This window comes from Chiloscyllium plagiosum, unplaced genomic scaffold (assembly GCF_037043375.1).
Source record: "Chiloscyllium plagiosum isolate Xiang-an unplaced genomic scaffold, Cpla_swu_hap1 HiC_scaffold_8, whole genome shotgun sequence".
Taxonomy (NCBI): domain Eukaryota; kingdom Metazoa; phylum Chordata; class Chondrichthyes; order Orectolobiformes; family Hemiscylliidae; genus Chiloscyllium; species Chiloscyllium plagiosum.
The window spans coordinates 76,532,781-76,557,354 of NW_028270146.1; the positions used below are offsets into that span (position 1 = coordinate 76,532,781).

Genomic DNA, 24,574 nt, shown 5'->3' on the forward strand with positions numbered 1-24,574 from the left:
AGCAGGTCAGGCCGCATCAGAGGAGCATGAAAATCGATGTTTCGGGCAAAAGCCCTTCATCAGGACTTGAGTATTATACTGATTCAGTTACTATCAAGCATTCCTCACAAGTATTTGGAATGTGTTTCATGCCTCCTCCATAAACGAATAAGGAACATAGTGCTCGCTTAAGAATCCATCTTTGGAAGTGGCTAGTGATGAGCAAAGCAGCTCGAATTACTGTCCATTTCTATTGGGATAGTGATACAAAGAAAATTAAAATGGAAGCATGCTAAACCTATGCTGAGCGATTCCTGATTTAAATGGGCCCTAAAGCTGGCTAATAGTCTGGGGTCTTATGGAGATCAGGGCAGCAACCAGAAGTCCTGCTACAACCTATTTCTGGCAGAGAATCTGCATTGAAAGGAAATCCAGACTGCAATCTCTATTCAAATGCATTCTTGCTGCACTCCAAGTGAGGCTAGAAAAATAGCAGAGAAATCCAAAGTGTTATTTTCCATTCTACCAAACCATATTGTTATGTGACATAGACTGGTTCTGCAATGCATTACTTAGTCCAGAAAAACCACAACTTTGAAAAGAAAATGTTAATGTACCAGCAAAAATGTATACAATTGAAACTTTCCCATAATCAACACCAGATTATTTGACAAACTTGGCTCATATATCAGAATCCTTAAATCTTGAAAGATTATGAATCAACTGAACATAATATCAAGTAGATGTCATGAAATGCCCCAATATGCACCGTTGAAGAGCCAAACAAAAAGTTAGCTCTGCCACTGCTATCATCATATGGATTAAGATAAATAATAATAAACTTTCTTCAAATGATGCATAAAAACTGCTGGCTCATCATTCTTGCCCTGGATGGCATTATTTGCTTCACTTGCTAAATTCAGTCCAGTAGATTGTTATTTTCTAATAAAATATGTTCAATATGACCAAAGAATAATTTAATCAGTAAGAGGTTCAATTTTTTTTCAACAAAAAGCACTAAATGTGGAATTGTCCAAATAAACAATTTATAATCTCATAATTAAAAAAAAGTTAACATCTACACACGTATGCAAAGGAAACATTAGTGACCATTTTCTTACAAAAATATTTTGAGAGTGCAACTGTTTGACCACATGCATGCAGGAGTGGAAAAAAAGTCAGATCAATGAACATACATACCCATTTGGTGAACTCTATTGACTAGCATGTTAAAAGGAATAGCAGAGAGAAACAAGAAATTACAACACTACATGTGCACTTCTCTCATTTCTTCTAGTTACTTCCATGATTTAACTTTGAGCTGTTGCAAAGAGATCAATATGGAACAAACAACTGCAGTAGTGATCTGGAATGCAATCCTAGTTTTGCAAAGGAACTGACAAAAAGCACAACTGATCATTACTTCACTTTACAATGGGATCCTTGAATAGATATCCAGTCTTGGCATATTCTGTGAATAATTAAATGAACTAAACAATCATTTAACGGCCGACTGTTGTCAAGATCTTAGGAGAAAGTGAGAACTGCGGATACTGGAGATCTGAGTCGAGAGTGTGGTGCTGGAAAAGCACAGCAGGTCAGGCAGCATCCCAGGAGCAAAAGAATCAATGTTTCGGGCATAAGCTTCTTCAGGAATGTTGTCAAGATCATGTCATAGAGTTATAGAGATGTACAGCACGGAAACAAACCCTTCAATACAACTCTGTGAATACCTAACTACTCGAGCTAACAATACACTGGTATACAATACAAAAGATCAATTACATGTCTGTCCTAGTTTCCAAGCATTAAGCATTAGACCTTCTGATGTAGCAGACTACATTTATGACCAAAGTACTGCAGCTGCTTGCCACTGCAGGAGAGCTGAAGAGATTCTCCCATTCTTTGCCCCTGTCGTCAGATGTATGGCAGGGTCTGTAATCAACCTGTCTGGCCAAATCACAACCATATCTTCCATGGCCATAATGTACTAGCATGGAACCTGAACCCAGAACTTCTAACCGGGAGATAGGGATGCAAATACTGCACAACAATATACCGCACAATTTCATGTTCTACTTAGATTATATTTGAGACATGTTAATTTTTCCTTCTCTCTCTCTCTCGCTCTCTTTCAGGAACAACAACTTATTGGATTCATCCATGAGTATTCTGGGGAAGTACTATTGCATGCTATTGCATTCTGTAATGTAGCTGACCAGGAAACTCTCCTAGAGTTACCATCTACCCTCAGATATATTGAAACAAGTTGCAGCAAAGACCTGCACTCTGTGTTAACCTTTTCAATTCTGAAAAAGCAGAAATTACAAACAACTGCATAATGGATAATGCTTACGAGTATAACAGACGAACCCTTGAAGAAAATAATCAGATGAATTAAAAAGAGAAAATTATACTTGGAAACAGATGCTAAATCCACTTGACTGAAACAAGAACTACTCGCAGATAATGAAGTCGACTTACAGAGAATTACATAGAATTCTGAGTACAGGAGTATGTCAGTATATCCACTCTACAAGTTTTCTTATCCAATCCTAATGGCATAACATTGTATTCAGTTTATCTTTTTCATGTTGTTTGCACCTTCTCTAGTGTATCAACATCCTAAGCCTAAATATGGAGACAAGAACTGTTCATTGTGGTCTCACCAAGATGCAAACTTAGTCAATCAATGTACACAACATATCCAGTAGTCAGTGAAAATCACTCTGTGCTGTAGTTCGCAAATTAAGTAATGACATTATGCATTTTAGATATCAGTTCACAACTTAACCTGTTGGGCAAAAACTAAAACACCATCTGGACTGTAAGAACAGTAGCAACAAATATAAATAATTCCAAACAATGATATTAAACAGAAAATAGTAGATAATAAATCAAGTTACTAAAAGAGTGACATGGTGAATTATTTTGATATCTGTTGGTCTCGATACTTACACCTTCATTGCTCTTTTCAGTTGTACTGGTCAACATCTCCTGCAAAGCTCTGACTGACAGTGACTGCTCCAGCACAAAAACACAGATGGAGAGATCAGGAGGGACATACTGTGAACAAAAAGAAAAATATTACAATTATCAAAGTGATTATTTTCGGTTTTGTTTGTGGTCAAGCAGCTTTTAAAATTCTGTACAAAGAACAATTTTTACATAAGTTGAGGTCTGGCGAAAGCAGATCATCAAGGGAAAAGAGATGATATAACCAGTTTAATAAGAATGCTTCATTTTTCCTCATTTAGTTTATCTGGAATAAAATCCAAATCACACTAGAATTGGTTTGGTACCAATAGGATACAAAATATGCTGTTTATTTAAAGGATGATAGAAATTGGCACAAACTTGACTGTCATATTGACATTTCAGCAAACCCTATGTGGTCTGATTATATACACTGTGCAAAGGTCAGTTCTAAGATCTTTCTGCTTGTGAAATATACCACTGTGGAGAGTGTTGACTCCCAAAAATATAAGTTGAAATGAAGCTCATGAGAAAATGATATTAACAACAGTCCAGCTACAGCCATTTCCTATAGGCAGCAGCTTTTTTCCCCCTTTCCCATATTCTTAATCGACAAGCTGTTCAACTCTTAAGGGCGTCACTAAATCAGGAAACTCCAATCAATCCCGAAATATACACACGGCTTTGAGTCATGGCTTCTGTATATCCATGATAAGTAGAAGAATAAGGTCTTCCCTCACTTAAGCCAAAGACACTGAGACTAAATGAAGCATACTTCTGGCTTTCAGTGGAGATCAGCACAGACCAGAAATCAAACTCAGACAATACTTGTTGCACCTTTAATGTTAGTTGGATCTGTGTAAATGAGAAAAAGCCTTCTTTCTCTATTAAACTGAATGGAACCCTCATACGATATCACACAAATCCATATTGATTGGAGAACTGCAGAAGCAATAAAAGAACCTTTGATGATTGGAAATTACAAAGGCCAACATTAAGCAGAATAGATACGGTGGCATTTTGGCTCCTTCAAATGACCATGCAATTCTCAAAGGAAAATGAACCAGAGTTAATACTTCAAGCATGGAAATAACTCATTTTGAGAACTGAAAAGTGTTGGAAATTTATTCTAATATGCTTTTCAAAGAGGCAGAAGCGCAGTGGAAACAACAAACGGGTTATTTAATGGTGGAGATAGAGAAAGAGAGATTTAAAATGGATGTAACTGAAGGTGAAAAAGGAAGAGAATGGGTACTCTCAACTAACTTGATGAAGGATCTTTGCCCAAAATGTTGATTTTTCCTGCTCCTCGGATGGTGCCTGACCTGTGTACTTTTCCAGCACCATTCTAATCTTGACTCTAATCTCCAGCATCTGCAGTACCCACTTCTGCCTACTCTCAACTAACAGCAAAGTAAGCAAGACACAAACAAGCAAGGCTATGGAGTGGGGAAGAGTGTGAAAAAAATGATCAACAGACATAGTACATTGAGTTTCTGAAGTGAAGGAATTCAATATTGAGATGTCAAGGCTGTAACGTGGCTAAGCTAAAATGAGGTGTTATTATAGAGTCATAGAGATGTACAGCACAGAAACAGATCCTTCAGTCCAACTCGTCCATGCTAACCAGATATCCTAAATAAATCTAGTCCCATTTGCCTGCATTTGGCCTATATCCCTCTAAATCCTTCCTACTCATAACACCCATCCAGATGCCTTTTAAATGTTGTAATTGTGCCAGCCTCCACAACCTCCTCTGGCAGCTCATTCCATACATGTACCACCCTCTGTGCGAAAACGTTGCTCCTTCGATCCCTTTTAAATCTTTCCCCTCTCACCTTAAACCTATGCCCTCTAGTTTTGAACTTTCCCACTCTGGGAAAAAGACCTGTCTATTTACCCTATCCTATTTACCCTATCCTATTTGCCTTCCAACCCTGGCAACATCCTTATGAATCTTTTCTGAACCCTTTCAAGTTTCACAACATCCTTCCTGTAGCATAATCAATGTAAAAATACACAGTAAGTAACAGAAACACAATGCAGGGGTATACACATCATTGTTATATTTTTTTACAGCACAAATAAATTAAACATTAATGCAATTTTGTCTTAAATAAAAGTTACTGGCAGAGAGAATGTAATGTTGAACTTTTAATTTTATTTCTTTATTTTCCCACTTTATATTAAGAAGGACTTTAATGTTGAATTTATTTTTTTACTTTGTGCTTAAGATTTTGTACCTGGGTACATTTGAACCTAAGATAGTGCCAGGAATAACGACATTGTACAATTTTCACTGTACTTTCATATACCTGTACTTGAGTATACGCGACCCTCAATCTTGCACTGTGTTTCATTGGAGCAATGCAGCCAGCCCAGGACAGATGTGTTACCATGACAGCAAGGCAGTTTAGTAAAACGGCAAGGAACTGAAGGTCAGGTCATTCCTACACAAAGAGTGGATGTGTTCCACAAAGTGTTTACCTAGACTCCATAGAGTCTCACCAGTGTCAAAGAGACTACATTGAGAGTAGCAAGTATCATAGGCACGTTTGAAAGAGGTACAAGTGAAACACTGTTTGACCTGGAAGATATGTTTGAGACCTCGGACCGTGAGGAGGGAAAAGATGAATGGCCAAGTTTTACACCATTGTGACTGCATGGGAAGTGAGGAAGCATAAGACTGATGGAGAGGTAGATCAGGGCATCACTTGAGGGAATGTATTAAGTGAAGGGGAGGGGAAGATACGTTTGGTGTTGGAATCTTGCTGGACGTGGCTGTAATGGCAAATGTACAATTGAGTGATGTACAACTGACATGATGCCCTCTCAGTAGGGAAAACCCATTCTCTTCCTTTGTCACCTTAATTTACACCCACTTTACATCTGTTTCTCTTTCTCCACCATTAAAAACCCATTTGTCTTTTGCACTGGGTTTCTGCCTCTGTTAAACATATATTTGGGACACACTAATTCCCAACTGTACATTCACCAGTCGAAGTTTCATCCTTACAGTGCTTCACTCCTGATCCCCACTGGATTCAGCTTGCTCCATGAAAATTGAATTACCCTGCAATTCATTAAGCATACATGTGTAAATGTAGCCTTAGAATTGGTACATTAATCAATGTAATGTTTCACAGTATTAAAAGAAGACAGTGCTTAGTCAAGGGTTTGTGCATCAATTTAATAGCTGTGCTAATCCATCTGAGAGATTTTTAAAAATTTAAATTGCTTGAGTAAGTTTTTAGCACAAGGAAAAATCATTTCGTAAAATTTCACTTTCTGCAAAACTAGCAAGATGATGCTTAAAATGAATTATGGCCACTTAGATGTTGATCCTAGCCAACTATGTGGTTCAACTTTTAGCTTCACTGAATGCACTTAACACAGACAGAATGTGATCATCACACAAGATTTATGTCAGGAGTTTTGCCTAGCAAGCGAAAACAGAAGACAAGCTTGGAGTGAAAATTTAAGTATGTATAATCTTTCAACAAATAAGCACCAATTAGAGCAATAGTGCTAAACTAGTTCAGAAATGTTGCAAGTACTAGACTATACTACTGCTTAAAGGGAGTTAGTTAGGAAATATTAATATTGGGGTGGACAAAGTTTTTATAAAATCACACAACACCTGTTGGACTATAACCTGGTGTTCTGTGATTTTTAACACTGCTGAAAAAGGGGACACATTGTGAAAGTTTTTCAGCTTGCAACCATCATTACAAATACAAGAATGGCAAATTTGAAATATCCAGGAACTTGGAGAGCCTATAATTCTATATTTCTTTCTCACAGCAACACCTTGACCAATCAGTTTTGACTTGCCAGTTAATAGGCACCTTTTCCTACTGTGATATGAATTACGGTCATTTGAAAGTTGGTGATCTTTCATTTGTCTTAATGTGGCAAGGCAAAAAGCTTTGGCAACGTACCTCACTATTCAGCATTATTCAAGTTCTGTGTGATTAGGTGGCGTATTATAAACTTACTGGTGGTCATTAACACGGAATTATCTTTAGTTGTAATCAGTGTTAATACTTGGTGCGATGTCAATTCAGGTAGCCACCACTCAATCCTGAGTCTCAAACAATTGATTCTTCTGAGAATCTGCTCTTTGAATTATGCAATGCCTTTTCCAAGTTGGGGACAGTATGATGGATCTTCTGTCTTGTCCCTGCACTCCATGACTTATCACAAGAGTAAGTCTGGAATTGTTCCTGGGTCTAATCACCTCCCATGGGTTTTGCCTGGTCTCATAATTATTAAAGATTCTTTTGCACTGATCCAAGGTAAGCAAGAAGTTTCTTCTTCAAACCCAACACCAAGAAAGATTATAATTTGCTGCAAACTTCCCAGCAGTCAGATCAGCTTCTGTGGAAGCAAAATATGTTTGAGATCTGCGACCATTCATCACCGCTTTTCATCATGAAAGAACATATCAGTGAATTGTACCAAACATGTAATGAAAACTTTCAGATGGTTTTTCTGAGAAATGTAATGAATTTCGAGAATAGGGACTGAGTAAAGTGGTCCAATGGCAGTGGGTGAGATTCTGATCTGGGAATGAATGGCTCACTAACTTCAACCCCCTATAATGCAGAAGAATATACCTTGGACCAATTCCTGGCTTCCAGCCAAGAGCAGAAGTGGGTGAATGGTGGATTCTTTACCCAATGTGACCTAGACCAGATAGGGCTAAGGCACAGAGCTGGCAAGCCTTATCCTGGAAAGAGGTCATGTCCACTGTAATGAAGGGGCACCAGGCATGGGGCTGTGTCAGGTTCAGATGGGGTAGGGGTTTTCTGGAAGAAATAGCAATTCCTTGGATTCCACAAATACTTGGACAACTTGGCAGAAGTGGTTCTTTTATTCATTTTAGTGGTACAACATTTTAGATTGCAAGGGGATTTAACTGAAAAAAAGCATCTCAGAAGCTTAACAGAGAAGGCCAATCCACGGAATGCATGGTCAGCATGAACACTGGGGCAGATAGCTGGTATGTAGGGATAACTAGATTTGTCTCTCTATGGATGACCAAGAAAAGGAATCCAGGCAACGCAGATTTTAACCAAAGCAGCCTGGACAGAGGCTGCAGTGGAGTTCAGCAGCCCTGAGATCATTCGAAGATCCTAGATTCAGAATCAGAAATTACTTAGTAACTTACTGAACTCTGCAAGGATAAGGCTCCATTGTGGAGATGGACATGCATGCAAAGGAATGGGAAGGCATCATCTGTGTATGGTTTACATCCTGCACAGAAGTACAAAGTAACATAATCCACAAACGTCAATTAATGTGTTCCTGAGGTCTACGTAGATGTGGTGCTGGTTTTAGAGGGTTCAGGAGAAATTGGAGAGAACACTGCTGACTGTCTGCGAAATGCTTGGAATGAGTATGCCTGAGAATCTATGTCATGGCTCTATAACACATCATCACAGGAGAAAAAGTTACAGAATGCCAGAGAGAGAGGAGCAGAACTGAAGGAGTGGTGAACCTGACCAATGAGGTTGTGGTTTTGGAGTTATTTGCAAATATGAATGGAGTTACTTCATTGGCACAGGGAAGCCTTTAGGAAACTAACAGAACAATGAGATTGCAAGGGGATTTAACTGCAGTAAACAGTCCTGCCAAAAGGGTTAGGGGAAGGTGTATGATGACAGCACTACTCATATGGAGGATCATTTGATCACTTGTGATTTTAGGGCTTTGTGGATTGCCAATTATAAAGAAATCTTTTTGTTAATGGAGTGTGGGTGTCACTAGCTAAACTGTATTTACCCAGCACAGGTATGAGTCAACCACATTCCTGTGGATCTGGATTCACAGGTAGAACAGACCACGTAAAGATGATGGCATTCCTACCTTAAAGGTGTTTTTTATGACAATTGATAACAGTTATACAGTCACCATTAGGCCAACTTTTTGTTCTAGATTTTTACAGAACTAAAATTTCACTATCTTCCATGTTGTGATACAAATCTATGTGCCTGGAACAGCATGCCTGGGGTTTTGGATGACTAGTCCAGTGATATCAGCACTACACAATTGCCTCCTCCATGCAAGCTGGAAAATGTGAAAAGCAAATCCTTCAAAATATCTCAATGTGCTTTCAAAATACTGCCATTGTAGAGTTCTGCATGCTCACAATCGTCCTAAATTTGGAATACGGTTATAACCGTGTCTCCTTTTGTCTCCTACACAGCGGCAGCCACCCATATAGAACCCCAGCCATAAGGAAACTATTCAAACCACCAAGGTGAGGGGAGAAGGTGGGGGGGGGGGGTCAGCCTCAGAGAGTGTAGCAATGCAAATCCTGGCACCTCAGGAGGTTATTGTGAAATTGCACAATGGAATGCAATATTTGGTGAGGGCAACAAAACCAGAAATTGCTGGAAAAGTTCAGCAGCGTTGGCAGCCTCTGTGGAGAGAAATCAGAGTTAACGTTTCAGGTCCAGTGACCCTTGAAGGGACTGGAACCAACAGGAACCAAAACATTAACTCTGATTTCACTTCACTAATGCTACCGGATTGCTGGGCTTTTCCAGCAATTTTGGTTTTTGTCTCGGATTTCCATCATCCGTAGTTCTTTCAGCTTTTATTCGGTGAGGGCTCTTCAAACTGGCACAGTCTGCTGCCAGAAGGAAGCAATTGAGCTAAGCTCTGGTATTTGGAAGGTTTCTGAATAGATATGGAGTCTAATGGTGAGATGGTAGATGTGGGGCAACCAACATGAGGTTATGTGCCTTGTAGGTGGAAGATAGGCAGCCAGGAGGAGAGTCTTTTGCTTCACAATTCCTAGCCCCCTACTTGGTCTTGCCATCATAGTCCCTGATCTAATTTGGTTTCTGGAGAACATTGACCCCCAGGATGCTGACAGTGGGATATTCTGCAACGGTTATGCCAGTGCACATCAACAAACTGCTACTGAGATTAGCTACACATTATTTGATGATTTGAATAGTGTGGGTCAGCTCCTGATTGATCGCCACCTGCCCACAGTATTATTGCAGCTCAGCATGATATGTTTGGTCTATAATCCAACGTCATCTCACCAGCTATCACATTGTTGCACGTGCAAAGTAGTCCCTTTTTTAGATTATATCCTGACCATTATAATCTGTTTGATCAGTCTTTTGGTTTGGAGCCCTCTGTCAGAACAGTGCATAGAACAGAATGGCAAGATTGTTCAATAACTATCTCCCACAAACATCCAATACTCCAGGATTATCCTAGAGAGCAAAGAAAATTCCAAGCTTCATATCTGCATGCTTCAGTTGTGTCAGCATCACAGACTAACATCTATATTTCATCACTGTGTTTAAGAACGTGCCTAACAATGTGATAATGCCACATAATCTGTATTTTTTTTGTGTGTGATGTTAGCCATGTCACCAAGGATAAGTCGGCTAGTCTTTGAAATAGTGCAATGGATTATTTTATATCCCTTCCAAGCAGGCAGATAGGACCTCAATATAGAAATACTTTCACAGTGCAATACTCCCTCAGTACTACATTGGATTGTTAGTCCTGATTTACATTCAAGCCCTGGAATATGACGCAAACTTCGGATCTTGTGCTTCCAGAACAAGAGTGCCAGCTACTAAACCGCAATGTTACACTGCCCATCTTTGCTTTAAATTCCCTTGCCCTGTGCTGTTCATTCTCAATCAAATGAGTAAGGACAAACACTGACAGTGATCCCACTAAAGACTGGGATAGATTCTTAATGATCCCAATGCCAGAAAACAGGGTAAGGCCATGAACAATTAAGTGAATCATAAAGAAAACTAATGATAAAAGGTTGGATAAATTTTGAAGAAAAACTAAATTGAGGACAAGAAATAGAAAAACAATCTAATAAGAAGCTCAAACATCGATAACAGAAAAGAAAAATCTTCAAATGGTGAAAATGAATCATTGTGTTTATGTACCAATACGGATGAAATGAGCATCACTGAGGATACTCAATAGCAAAATAAGGCAGGTTGGTCCAATGAACAAAGGCATTGCACTTTCATCTGTGGGGAGCTTCAACCCAGCTCTTATCAGATGCAAGCATTTCATGCTTCCCATGGAGATTAACAAACCAGAAGAGCTAAAATTACCACATGACCATAATAAAGAAGCAATGAACAAAATGTCATTTTTTACAGTATTTTACCTTGGCGATCAAAGCAGAATTAACATATTAAAAAATGAATTAACAGGCAAATTACACTCAATGCAAAGTACACATCACACAGCAGATACAAAAGTGGACATTACAGATTTCCTATCTGGTCCACTCAACATACATGAACTGAAAATGTGTTGCTGGAAAAGCGCAGCAGGTCAGGCAGCATCCAAGGAGCAGGAGAATCGACGTTTTGGGCATGAGCCCTTCTTCAGAAATGAGGAAAGTGTGTCCAGCAGGCTAAGATAAAAGGTAGGGAGGAGGGACTTGGGGGAGGGGCATTGAAAATGTGATAGGTGGAAGGAGGTTAAGGTGAGGGTGATAGCCCAGAGTGGGGGTGGGTGCAGAGAGGTCAGGAAGAAGATTGCAGGTTCGGGAGGTGGTGCTGAGTTCGAGGGTTGGGACTGAAACAAGGTGGGGGGAGACGAAATGAGGAAACTGGAGAAATATGAGTTCATCCCTTGTGGTTGGAGGGTTCCTAGGCAGAAGATGAGGCGCTCTTCCTCCAGCTGTCGTGTTGCTATGGTCTGGCGATGGAGGAGTCCAAGGACCTGCATGTCCTTGGTGGAGTGGGAGGGGGAGTTGAAGTGTTGAGCCACGGGGTGGTTGGGTTGGTTGGTCCGGGTGTCCCAGAGATGTTCTCTGAAATGTTCCACAAGTAGGCGGCCTGTCTCCCCAATTCAGAGGAGGCCACATCAGGTGCAGCGGATGCAGTAAATGATGTGTGTGAAGGTGCAGGTGAATTTATGGCGGATATGGAAGGATCCCTTGGGGCCTTGGAGGGAAGTAAGGGGAGAGGTGTGGGCGCAAGTGTTGCATTTCTTGCAGTTGCAGGGGAAGGTGCCGGGAGTGGAGGTTGGGTTGGTGGGGTGTGTGGACCTGAAGAGGGAGTCACGGAGGGAGTGGTCTTTTCGGAACACTGATAGGGGAGGGGAGGGAAATATATCCCTGCTGGTGGGGTCCGTTTGGAGGTGGCGGAAATGACGACGGATGATACGAAGTATATGGAGGTTGGTGGGGTGGTAGGTGAGGACCAGTGGGGTTCTGTCCTGGTGGTGATTGGAGGGGCGGGGCTCCAGGGCGGAGGAGCGGGAAGTGGAGGAGATGCGGTGGAGAGCATCGTCGATCACGTCTGGGGGGAAATTGCGGTCTTTGAAGGAGGCCATCTGGGTTGTACGGTATTGGAACTGGTCCTCCTGGGAGCAGATGCAGCGGAGACAAAAGAATTGGGAATATGGAATGGCGTTTTTACAGGGGACAGCGTGGGAGGAGGTGTAGTCTAGGTAGCTGGGGGAGTTGGTCGGTTTATAGTAAATGTCCGTGTTGATTCGGTCGCCTGAGATAGAAATGGAAAGGTCTAGGAAGGGGAGGGAGGAGTCTGAGACAGTCCAGGTAAACTTGAGGTCGGGGTGGAAGGTGTTGGTAAAGTGGATGAACTGTTCAACCTCCTCGTGGGAGCACAAGGCAGCGCCGATACAGTCATCCATGTAGCGGAGGAAAAGGTGGGGGGTGGTGCCAGTGTAGCTGCGGAAGATGGACTGTTCGACATATCCTACAAAGAGGTAGGCATAGCTGGGGCCCATGCGGGTGCCCATGGCTACTCCTTTGGTTTGGAGGAAGTGGTCACGAAGGACTCAAAGCCCTCCGCTTCTTCCTTTCCTGCCGTACCAACCAATACCCTTCCACTGACACCCTCCTTCGATTATGCAATCGAAGGAGGGTGTCAGTGAATTGGTCCGCACTCTGAACAACTTCTCTTTCCAATCTTCCCACTTCCTTCATGAGTTCATATTTCTCCAGTTTCCTCATTTCCCCTCCATCCACCTTGTCTTAGTCCCAACCCTCGAACTCAGCACCACCTCCAGAACCTGCAATCTTATTCCTGACCTCTCCGCTCCCACCCCCACTCCAGCCTATCACCCTCACCTTGACCTCCATTTCCAACGCTCCTCCCCCAAGTCCCTCCTCCCTACCTTTTATCTTAGCCTGCTTGGCACACTTTCCTCATTCCTGAGAAGGGCTCATGCCCGAAACGTCGATTCTCCTGCTCCTTGGGTGCTGCCTGACCTGCTGCGCTTTTCCAGCAACATATTTTCAGCTCTGATCTCCAGCATCTGCAGTCCTCACTTCTTCCACTCAACATACATGGCATCAATTTCCACCACAAAGACGTTCAAGCCTACGATCCTCCTCAGGTAGAATTCCAGATCCTCTTCTCTGTAGATTCAGCCACAGATTCTCATCTGAAACCAGCTCCCAGTCAACCCAAGTTCCAAAGATGCAATCTAAAAAATAAAGCAGCATACTTCTGCAGTACTTACTCACCACTGCTCATGACAGGCTTGATAGTGTGGATTCATCAATGTTACTTTTATCCAAATTCACTGTAACTCCAAATTCAAGTAACTAACAGAATTAACTTCACCAACCTTGTATTTGCTTATTGTTACCCACTGGAACCAACTTTTATTTTCTTCAGCTTATGGAGTACAGGAGTTAGGAGGTCATGTTGCAGCTGTACAGGACATTGGTTAGGCCACTATTGGATTATTGCGTGCATTTCTGGTCTCCTTCCTATCGGAAAGATGTTGTGAAACTTGAAAAGGTTCAGAAAAGATTAACAAGGATGTTGCCAGGGTTGGAGGATTTGAGCTATAGGGAGAGACTGAACAGGCTGGGGCTGTTTTCCCTGGAGCGTCGGAGGCTGAGGAGTGACCTTATAGAGGTTTACAAAATCATGAGGGGCATGGATAGGATAAATAGACAAAGTCTTTTCCCTGGGGCCGGGGAGTCCAGAACTAGCGGGCATAGGTTTAGGGTGAGAGGGGAAAGATATAAAAGAGACCTAACGGCCAACCTTTTCACACAGAGGGTGGTACGTGTATGGAACGAGCTGCCAGAGGAAGTGGTGGAGGCTGGTACAATTGCAACATTTAAAAGGCATTTGGATTGGTATATGAATAGGAAGGGTTTGGAGGGTTATGGGCCGGGTCCTGGCAGGTGGCACTAGACTGGGTTGGGATATCTGGTCGCATGGACGGGTTGGACCGAATATTTCCATGCTGTACATCTCTAGGACTCTAGGACTCTATGACTCTGTGATGGGAACCTGGATGGCTCTATATCTTTATCTGGTTTCAACACAGTTTCAGTTTCCCTCAATTTAAAAGGTGAGACTCAAAAAAAAAACAAACTTTAGGATTTGTGCATCATTCAACAAATAATTTCTTCACCCAGTTGCCCCCACACACTCCCTCATTGCACCCAAAACCACAAATTCTGGAATATATAACAAGCGATAAGTCAGCATGAATTGTAGATTTTTCACTCAGGGAGATAGTAGCATAATAGCAATTGGTAATTAAGAGGGCCAAGATAACCCTCTGTGAAACATGGGTTCAATTCCTACCATGGCAGCCAGTAGCAAAAATTCCAATACTTATTTAAAAAGAGATCTGGAATTTAAAGCCAGTTTAATTAATGTTAACCATGAAACTACCATCAATTAGTAAGCAAGCTGGTTCACTGATGTGTTTTAGAGAAGCAGGCAGTGTTGTCATGACAATATCACTGGACTGGTCATTCAGGGACCACAGATAATGCTCTGGGGACAGGGGCTCAAATACCACCACAGTGTAAAGTGAAATTAAAACCTGATACAAAAATAAATTTGAACTAAAAGCTAATCTAATGGTGACTATACTTTGTTGATTATTGTAATTTTTTTTTAACAAAGCCACAAGGGAAGGAAGTCCATCATCCTTACCCAATCTGAACTACACATGACTCCAGACCCACAACAATGTGGTTGACTCACAGCTGCCCTCTGAATTATGCCACTCAAGGGCAGTTAGGGATGGGCAACAAATTCCGGCTCAGCAAAGCGCACATCTCATGAACGAGTAACAGAAATATAAAAACTACCATTCTTACCTGGCCTAACCTACAGCCTTCAGATCCGTAACAATGGAGCTGCCTCTGAAACAGCCCTTAAGCCACTCAATTCAAGGGTAATCAGGAAATGAATAACAATAGATGGCCTTGCCAGTGACACCCATATCCCATGTAAGAATTAAAAACAACTCAAACAGAGCTTCTGAGATTAAGTTACTGAAGATGGCTGTGTTGAGTAAACTTTATATCTGACCCAAGTCACTGCTGGTAACTTAATGCCTTGTCAAATTAGCTTGTTGGAAGCATGACAGCAAGAGAACATCCTTAAAAGGTAACTTGGATGTGTTTCAGCAAAGGTCAATTTTATATTTTTCTAATTTTTGAAGGCAAAATCTCTCCACTGACAGCTATTCAGAAGCGTCCTATTCAAATGTATCTCCAACAAAAGCAACAATAAGTAATTAGATGTACATCTGTTTTGTTTTTACAAATTCTCAATGAGGTGGTATTTGTTAATAGGTTTTGTACTGAAGTTAGTATTTCAAAGAGCATTGATCTGGTTACTTCCAGGAACATGAACTCAACCAGAGAAGGTTTTAATTACAGTTAGTGCAAATTGCTGTAAGGAGAATGGTTCCAGACTCACCATCACAACATTCATTTAAAAAGAGGAAAGATCCACTCTATTGATCTGCCAGTTGTCAGCACATTAGAGTTGATAGCTTCTTCTAGTTATTGACTGATGATCTATGATGCCTTTTCTGTGAACTCATTCGCATGCTTGGTCAGCACTCAAACCAATCCAATTCTTCTTTTCTAAAATTGCCCTTCTTTTTTCCCCTACTCATTACTTAAAAATAGTCATTGCAGAATTAAAATGATCTCTTTATGATGATGTCACATAACAGCCCAACCTATTCGATTGCATTTCAGAAGGGGTTGACCAAGAACTATTCATTGCCCTCATCTCTCTGAAACTGGCTGCAATGTAACGATTCAGACGTGCCTCAATTAGCGTGAAAACTCTGAAATTGCATTCTGCATTAGGTTCTCTTGCCTCAGTAAAAGCCATAGGGAAATCAGCAAGTATTCCAACTTCCCCATACAATGTTATATCTTGTTCAAGCATTATAACTCATGTTTTAATGTTGACGTGAGTAAGAGAACTTAATGAACACAACCACTTGACCTGAAAAAATAGCCTGGGTAATTGCAGAGAATTTTAAAATCCAATAATTTGTCATTTCCAAACATAATAATTTAAAATAATATTTCCTATAACTTTGTTCCACATCAGGCTTTCTACTGAGCCCTTGGAGCCCTTTTTGATATTTTGAACTTTGACTTATGGAAAAATGTTTGGTCAAACTATTCACAAAAGGAAGAAATAAGAAAACTTAATTTAAAAAATGCAAATTCTGAAATTGGGCAGATATTTTACATGGTAAGATCCTTATTCTCCAAATGTTTTCTGTATTTAATGTGGTTTAAGCTTCAGCAATGAATTAAGATAATGTGTGTAAATACTTGGTGCTTGTCTAAGTAGGATAAAGAAAGATAATAGAAATAAGACTTGGAATGAATTAATACTAAACTGAAGTTTTATCTGCATGATTTAGCATACTTAATTGCCTGTATAAACTTGGATAATACAGAAATTCAAATTACAGAGTGAATTTTAACACACATAGCTTTTAACAAACTGTACTTTGGAAAACATGTCCTCATTGAAAAGTAACAGATTGAAACATGTGTTTTGAAATCTTGAATTTAAAACAGTACCTTAGCTTCTGAAGTGGGCTCAAGAAAGCACAAACGACTGCCAAATCCTTCCGCTGAAAGGCAAAATTTACGTTGTTCCTTTTGGATGGTTGCAGTAGACTGAAGTACAACTTCATCATCCTATGAAAAGGAAACAGAGCCTGGTAAGAACAGCTTTTAATTTAGCTAACATTTTGATTGACAAGTGTTTGAACTACACGCAAGAAATCATTTGCAACGTAGCTTTCAATAACTTTCTGAACAGCCATATAAGATGCCCTCAAATAAACCTTTTTATTGGTTTTGCATCATATGTAACCAAAATAATGAGGCTGGAAAATGATACAAAGTAAGCGATATTCCAATATAGGCTTTTTAGGATACTATCCTACATATTTGAGCATTACGAGTCCAAGCTGATTGCTCTACAGTTCAGGTATAGAATTTCATTTCAGTAATTAAACTAAATATAATGCATCATTAATGCCATTCGGTTTTTTTTTCTATGAAAATCAATTGCAACTCTAATCTTCAACACCCTCAGTTGTTCTCAAGGGATCTCCTCATTTCCTCCTACAGTCATCATCTGAACCATTGCTGAAAGGGAGACTGATTGGGCAATAATCAGTCAGTCAAAATTACTCCTTAGGTTTTTATACCTGAGTGTTTAAATGGTTCACTAAAGCAAATAACTTTTTTTCTTTTTTTGAGGACTGGCTTCTTTTAAAAAATACAAATTTCAAAAGGATAATAACTGGTGAGATTGTTGCGTATTTGCCATATCATTTTGCGCTATATTTATCATCTGCAACATAATCTGATGACCGAACAAAGAACTTTCCCAAAACTTCTCCGTTTATCTTCTTTACGCCATTTAATATTTTGTATGTCTAAATAATTTACTTTCAGACTCAATAACTTCAAGTTTTGCAATAGCTCCCCTTGCACTTTGCACTATTTTTGTTCACCTTTGTGTAATATTTTGGGCTGCACTTTTAATTGTGAAAACCAAGTCAATGATAATTACAGATTGACTTTTGAGAGAGTCAATATAAAAGATTACTGGTCATTATTAGTTACAAAGACCCCTTCCAATATAAATATGTTTTCATAAGCATTAAAGTTTATCAGAAAGTAAAACAGAAATAATACTTAATAAAAGCAGTAATTTTTCAGTTCAGGACACCAGTTCAAGACACTGATTGACTAAGCACAGGTCTCTTGTTCTGTTCTGCAGGCTGAACTTCTCCTGTATTCAGTCTTCCTATCTTGTGCACTGAACCACTTAAACTTCAGGCCTATTAGTTCTTATTAGTCATTACATCCCAATGTTTAATTGGTCTTAGTAGTGCACGAACAGTGCATGAAAAATCCACAGTTAATTTTAGAATGGCTAATAATATTTGCCCTATTAGTGATTGATTTCTTTAAAAAAATGGTCATCTTAGAGAAATCACTTCCTACTGTCCTGTGATTCTTTTGACAGGCCAATCATTTTGTAAGATCATGCCTTTTGTTAACAGCTGGCTTCTCTTAGCTTACCAACTCCACAGATCTTTTCCAAGATTAGGTGGCACCAGTGAAGCCATTCGTGTGTCTGTCTGGAAGTGTGTAGCCTCATCTTCCAGTAATTTAATGTTGTTCCAACTGATACATTTTAAAAAGGTCAGAATAGCTAAACGACTCACTACAGAACCTAATTCCAAAGTAATATGCAGTGTGTACACCAGTAAGCTGTTAAATTCTTTAAATTACAAAGCCGAACCAATTCAAAACATAGCTGTGTCTTTGAGTAAATACAATGACTTCATACTGTGGTGATGAATACTCCAAATGTTAGGGTGTAACTAAGAATAATTTGTGCAGCCCTATGCTCCAGTTTTCTATAACAACTGCAAATTCTGAGTTGACATCTAGCTTGTTAAACAAGCAATTTAACCATATTTGAACAGAAAGAACAAAAACATTTCATTGCAACTGAAATCTTATTTTAAGTGACTGAACAGCAACATTGTTTTAATTTATGCAATAAACAAGACATTGATGTATTTTTGTATTTTTTTATAAATAAAGCTTGTGAAACCCATGGATTTGTTTTTGTTACAGAAACTTTTCACAGCACTGCATCTCTATATCAGCCCAAGAGGCATTTTTTAAAAAAATTAACACAACAAAATAGGGAATACTTGGACTAATGATGCAGTAAAGGGTTTCACCTATTGAAATGTTTTATTACAGTTGGGTCCTGAAATTTTGAATAGGTACCTAGACCTTTATTGATATTAGAAAACTCTTTTATATGCAAAAAGTGATAAAAGTGTGGAATTGTTTCCACATCAGACAATTGATACTCAGACCCAAGGATCAAGAAGTAGTCTAAACATGGTAGCTGTCCTGCCTGATCTACGCCAGCTCTTTTTACATCATATGGCTTTATGTTTAATCGTGCCATATTCCCTCTTAAAACTCTGACTGAAATTCAATATCTCATGCAATGAAACCCTGACTGTGTAGTGAGTTTAACTCAATATTTTTCAAAGTGTAAAATTCTCACAAACTCCTTACAATCGTCAAGAAGACATCAGTATGCCAAGTAACATCTATCCATCAATAAATTGCCCACTATCTCTCAGTTTGTCAGAACCACTCAACGCTAGACATTGAAATAGTTTTCACTGAGAAATAGTCAGAAAGACTGCTCGCCAAAGAAGCAAGAGTAAAGCTACTAATATCAATGCAGCTTTTAACAGAGCTTAGCCCAAAGATCTTGAGAGATTAGGAAGACAGTGGGGGTTAAAAGATAACTTCCCAGTGGCTAAAGTCATAAATAATCCAAAGTATTATTTCTGCAGTTGGTGCCATAAAGATCCAAAAGAATGATCATCCCTAAAGTATTGTTGCAGAAATTCAAGGGAGTATTACCTTTAGCAATGCTATCATTGACAATCCTGCTACCATAATGTCAGGTGTGGATTTATAATTCATACAGCTACAATTGCAAAGTTCACAATCTTCATTTATATCCCCTTCTTTGATAACAAAATTTATGCCAGCCACCACTGGGCCTAGACACTATCTTGTTTTGCCTTGTAAATGTAGGGAACATTTATGCCACTTGAGTGTTAGGCAATGACCACATAATCGCTGTATCAGACAGCACTCATTAGGAGGAGAAAGTGAGGACTGCAGATGCTGGAGATCAGAGCTGAAAATGTGTTGCTGGAAAAGCGCAGCAGGTCAGGCAGCATCCAAGGAACAGGAGAATTGACGTTTCGGGCATAAGCCCTTCTTCGGGAATGAGGAGAGTGTTTCCAGCAGGCTAAGATAAAAGGTAGGGAGGAGGGACTTGGGGAGGGGCGTTGGAAATGTGATAGGTGGAAGGAGGTCAAGGTGAGGGTGATAGGCCGGAGTGGGGTGGAGGCGGAGAGGTCAGGAAGAAGATTGCAGGTTAGGAAGGCGGTGCTGAGTTCGAGGGATTTGACTGAGACAAGGTGGGGGGAGGGGAAATGAGGAAACTGGAGAAATCGGAGTTCATCCCTTGTGGTTGGAGGGTTCCTAGGCGGAAGATGAGACGCTCTTCCTCCAGCCATCGTGTTGCTATGGTCTGGCGATGGAGGAGTCCAAGGACCTGCATGTCCTTGGTGGAGTGAGAGGGGGAGTTGAAGTGTTAAGCCACAGGGTGGTTGGGTTGGTTGGTCCGGGTGTTCCAGAGGTGTTCTCTGAAATGTTCCGCAAGTAGGCGGCCTGTCTCCCGAATATAGAGGAGCCACATCGGGTGGACTCATTAGGGGCTATTTTGCCCATTATGCTCACATCATTTCACTACTCTTCCCTCATAACTCTCTGAGTACCAAACACTTGCAACTGATAGTTGGGATAGTTTGCCACACATCCTCCTTTCAATGTTGAGTCTAAAAGCTTGTTTGTCATCAATGACAGAGGAACCATTACTGATGAGTCTTAACAAAAACATGCACTTGACTTGCTAGTGTGACATTTTATACATGATAGCAATAGGTATACTTCACTTTAAGTTACACAACACCAGGTTACAGCCCAATGAAGTTTTTTTGAAATCACAAGCTTTCGGAACGTAGCCCCTTCATCACGTGTAGTTTGCCCCAGTCCAACCCCGCACCTCCAAATCATCACTTTAAGTAATTAGATATAATTACAACTATAAAAAGGAACCAGGTCTGCCATAGCTGTCTCCATCAAGACATCATGCAATACTGTTTTTCTATCCAAAGAATGTATGCTGCCAACAGATTGGTGGAGCTAATGCACCTTCAATCTTAACTCTTTCACCTCTATTTTGCTATATAACAGCACTGTATTATTTTTCTTTTTCAAGCATATACATGACCGAACTGGATTTCCACCATCATGTCAGACATTACATTCCAGGTAAATCAAAACTCCCCTCTGATTCTTCTGCTGATTCTCTTACCATCTCTAACAAAGGAAGCCACTCATCAACATTCTAGAGATCACCACTAACCCAAAGTTACAATGGATCAGCCATACCAATCTAGAGACAAAAAATAAAAATCTCAACATTACATAATTAGTGCATCTGACCTCTCAAAACCTCTCCGATAATAAGTTAGTCAAGTAATGGAATGCTCACAACTTGCCTGAATTGATTCAGCCATTACACGTTCATTCAGGATAGAGCATTCTATTAGATTCAGTGCATACCATGAAGCTGAATTTCCTCCCACTTCTATCAGTGCACTATAGTAGCAGTATATAATGCAGCAGTATATTACTACAGCAATTCACCAAATATTTGCTTCAACTATACTTTCCAGCTGGACTTCATCTACCTCATAGAAGGACAAAATTAGCAAGATCATAGAAATACTATTAACTTCAATTTTTCCTTTGGTGTGCTATTTGGATAAATATTACTTTATTTTGTCACTGGATTAAAATCCTGGAATTCCATTGCAAACATCCTCTTGCTGCAAGGGTCAGAGCAATGTCAGCTTCACAGAGCAAGGGCAACAAAAACAGCTTTGCTAGTGTCACAGACAGTCAAAAAACAAAAATAAAACTTGCAGCCCTTACAGTAGTGGCAAATTGGGAAACTGAACTTGTGGAATCAAACAACTCCTAGCACCTTAATAGTACGCAGCAGTTCCATTACATATTAAGGGAACAGGTATCCTTCCCTTACATGTGAGTCCACACTATGTAAGCTCTCACAACTCTGTTCAAATTAAGTTACTTTAATTTAATAACAGGCATCACAGATAATCACAGCTTTTACCCACATACCAATAACAAATAAAACTTGACATGTAATGTTAATTACATCTTAAACATATCACACTGAATTCTAAAGGGATATAAATTCCCAGAAAAGGGAGAAACCTGAACAAGAGACATACAAAAAAGATTGCCAAACCTATTGCTTTCTTTCAGAAGCACTCCTAGTCCATTTGGTGTGATCAAAGTATCACCTTGGATATCACTGCAGTTACAAGAAATAGGATGGACATCGTGCTCAGAAATTAGGGACACTCTCATTGAAATATATACAACTTTTATACAGTTTGACAGGGGAGATGCAGAGAGGTTGTTTCCCCAGGTTAGAGAATTGACCATTAGGAAAATAGTCTCAGAATTCAGGATTAACTATTTAATATGGAGATGTGCAAAAATTCTTCAGTTAGAGGCTTAAATCTTTTTTTGTTCCTTTTTCATGGGATGTGGGAATTGCTGGTGAGGCCAGCACTTATTGTTTGTTCCCAGTTACTGTCAAGAAGATAGTGAGCTGCTTACTTGAACAGCTACAATTGACTTGATCTTCCAAGTCAGGATACTTAATAGTTTGGAGGCGAACTTGCAGGTGGTGGTGTTCCCCATGTATCTTCAGCCCTTTCCTTCTAGTGATAGTGGTTATGGGTTTAACAAGCACTGTCTCTAAGGAGCCTCAGTAAACATCTACAGTGCAGATTGTAGGTAGTATATACTGCTGTTACTACTGTGTGCCAGTGGTGGATGGCATGAATGCGGTGTCAGTCAACATGGATGTTTTCTCATGGATGGTGTCAAGCTTCTTGAGTGTTGTTGGAGCTGCACGCAATCATGCGTGTGGGGGAATATTCCATCACACTCCTGACTTGTGCCTTGCAGATGGTGACAAGTTTTTCAAAGTCAGGAGGCGAGTTGCTCATTGAAGGTTCCTAGCATCTGGCCTACTCTCGTACCCATTGTATTTAGATGGTGATTCTCATTCAGTTTCTGGTCAAGATGGCTTTGAAATTCTCTGTTCCTGGATCAGTGAACCATCATCTTCAGTATACCCAAGACTGGGATATTTAGGTATTAAGAGAATCAATGAATATGGGAGATCAGGCAGGAAGAAATCAAAGTGAAAGTCAGCTATGATTTTATTGAATGACAGAGAAGACAGAAGGATCCTTGTGGGCTTCCCTTTATCCTATTTCTCATGGTTTTAACACCAAAAAATTGTCTTTTAAACATGGAAAATTATTTCTCTTAAGTCCCACCTGATTGAATTTGTAAACGTTATGTTGAACGAATGAACTTTTACGAAAGCTGAACACTGCAGAAGCTGGAAATCTGAAATAAAAATACAATATGCTGGAAACACTCAACATGTCAGGAAATGTGAGACCACTCTTGGAATACTGCATACAATTTTAGTCCCTTCCTAGAGAAGGAATATAATTCCAATGAAGGCAGTTCAGAGTTGGTTCATTAGATTGATTCCAGAGATGAAAGGTTTGTCTTATGAAGACAGATTCACCAGTTTAGGCCTATACTCTCTAGAGTTCAGAAGAATGAGTGGAGATCTAAGGGATGTGTATAAGATGCTAAAGGGGCTTGACAAAGGAGATGGACACAGGATATTAGAAAGGATGTCCTGCATCTGGATCCCTCTCTCTAGCCGTTTACAGCGAGGTTTCTCTGCTCCTGTGCACACCTCGCCCTTCCCAACCAGCACCACCAATTCCACCCTCTGTCTTTCTTTGAGCTGACTGCATTCAGAGCTCTCAGATCCAGTCCTTACTTTGTAACCACATCTACTGACAAGGATGGAACTGCTGTTGTCTGGGAACTGGGTTCTATATTATGGAGGCTGAACTCCAGCTCTAATACCTCTTCCTGTCCCCCTAGACCATGATCGACTGTGTCCACAGTGTCCACAGTGCTCCAGCAAAGCTCAGCGCAAGCAGAATGAACAACATCTCATTTTCCACTTGGGGACCCTGCAATCTTCAGAACTCAATATTAAGTTCAATAGTTTTAGGGCCTGAGCACCTTCTGCCATGTCTTTACCCTAACCCGAAACACCAGGCCTTGTCATCACATAGACTCTTATCACACCTAAGGCATTGTAATTGCCCCAATAGCAGCTATTCAAATTCCCAAGATGACCTTGCCTGTCCAACTGTTTTTCAGTCTCTCTGGGTTCCATCTCCACCTATCGTTTAGTCCTCCCCAATTCTCCACCCCACCTTCAGCACAAATACTACTTTTTCCTAGCAAAGGAAGGATTACTGGACCAGAAACGTAACCCTGCCTTCTTTCCACAGATCTACAATAGTGAGTAGAGTTTTGTTTTAATTTATGTGTTGCTATTGATATCTGTCTCTTGATTAAGCTTTAAAAATATAAAAACATAGTTACACAGCTAGCCTGATGCAGTGTTTTTACAGCAGTAAAGCTTGCTACTTTCATGTCTGTAGATTTTTAAGGTACAGAGATAGCCTTTAGTAGAGTGGTGTGCTCTTCCCATTGGATGTG

The 24,574-nt window shown here is 40.2% G+C and overlaps 1 protein-coding gene across 11 annotated transcripts in view; it reads right to left on the bottom strand.

Annotated features, from left to right (window-relative positions):
* Positions 1 to 24,574, bottom strand: part of ryr3 (ryanodine receptor 3) — a 370,356-nt gene that overhangs the window by 292,689 nt on the left and 53,093 nt on the right. For all 11 annotated transcript variants that reach the window (XM_043697973.2, XM_043697975.2, XM_043697971.2 and 8 more), the window contains exons 2-3: positions 16,814 to 16,933; positions 2,938 to 3,045 (exon numbers count right to left, since the gene is read on the bottom strand). In XM_043697973.2, coding sequence (XP_043553908.2) covers positions 2,938 to 3,045; positions 16,814 to 16,933 — 228 coding nt within the window. The remainder of the gene's footprint in view (positions 1 to 2,937; positions 3,046 to 16,813; positions 16,934 to 24,574) is intronic.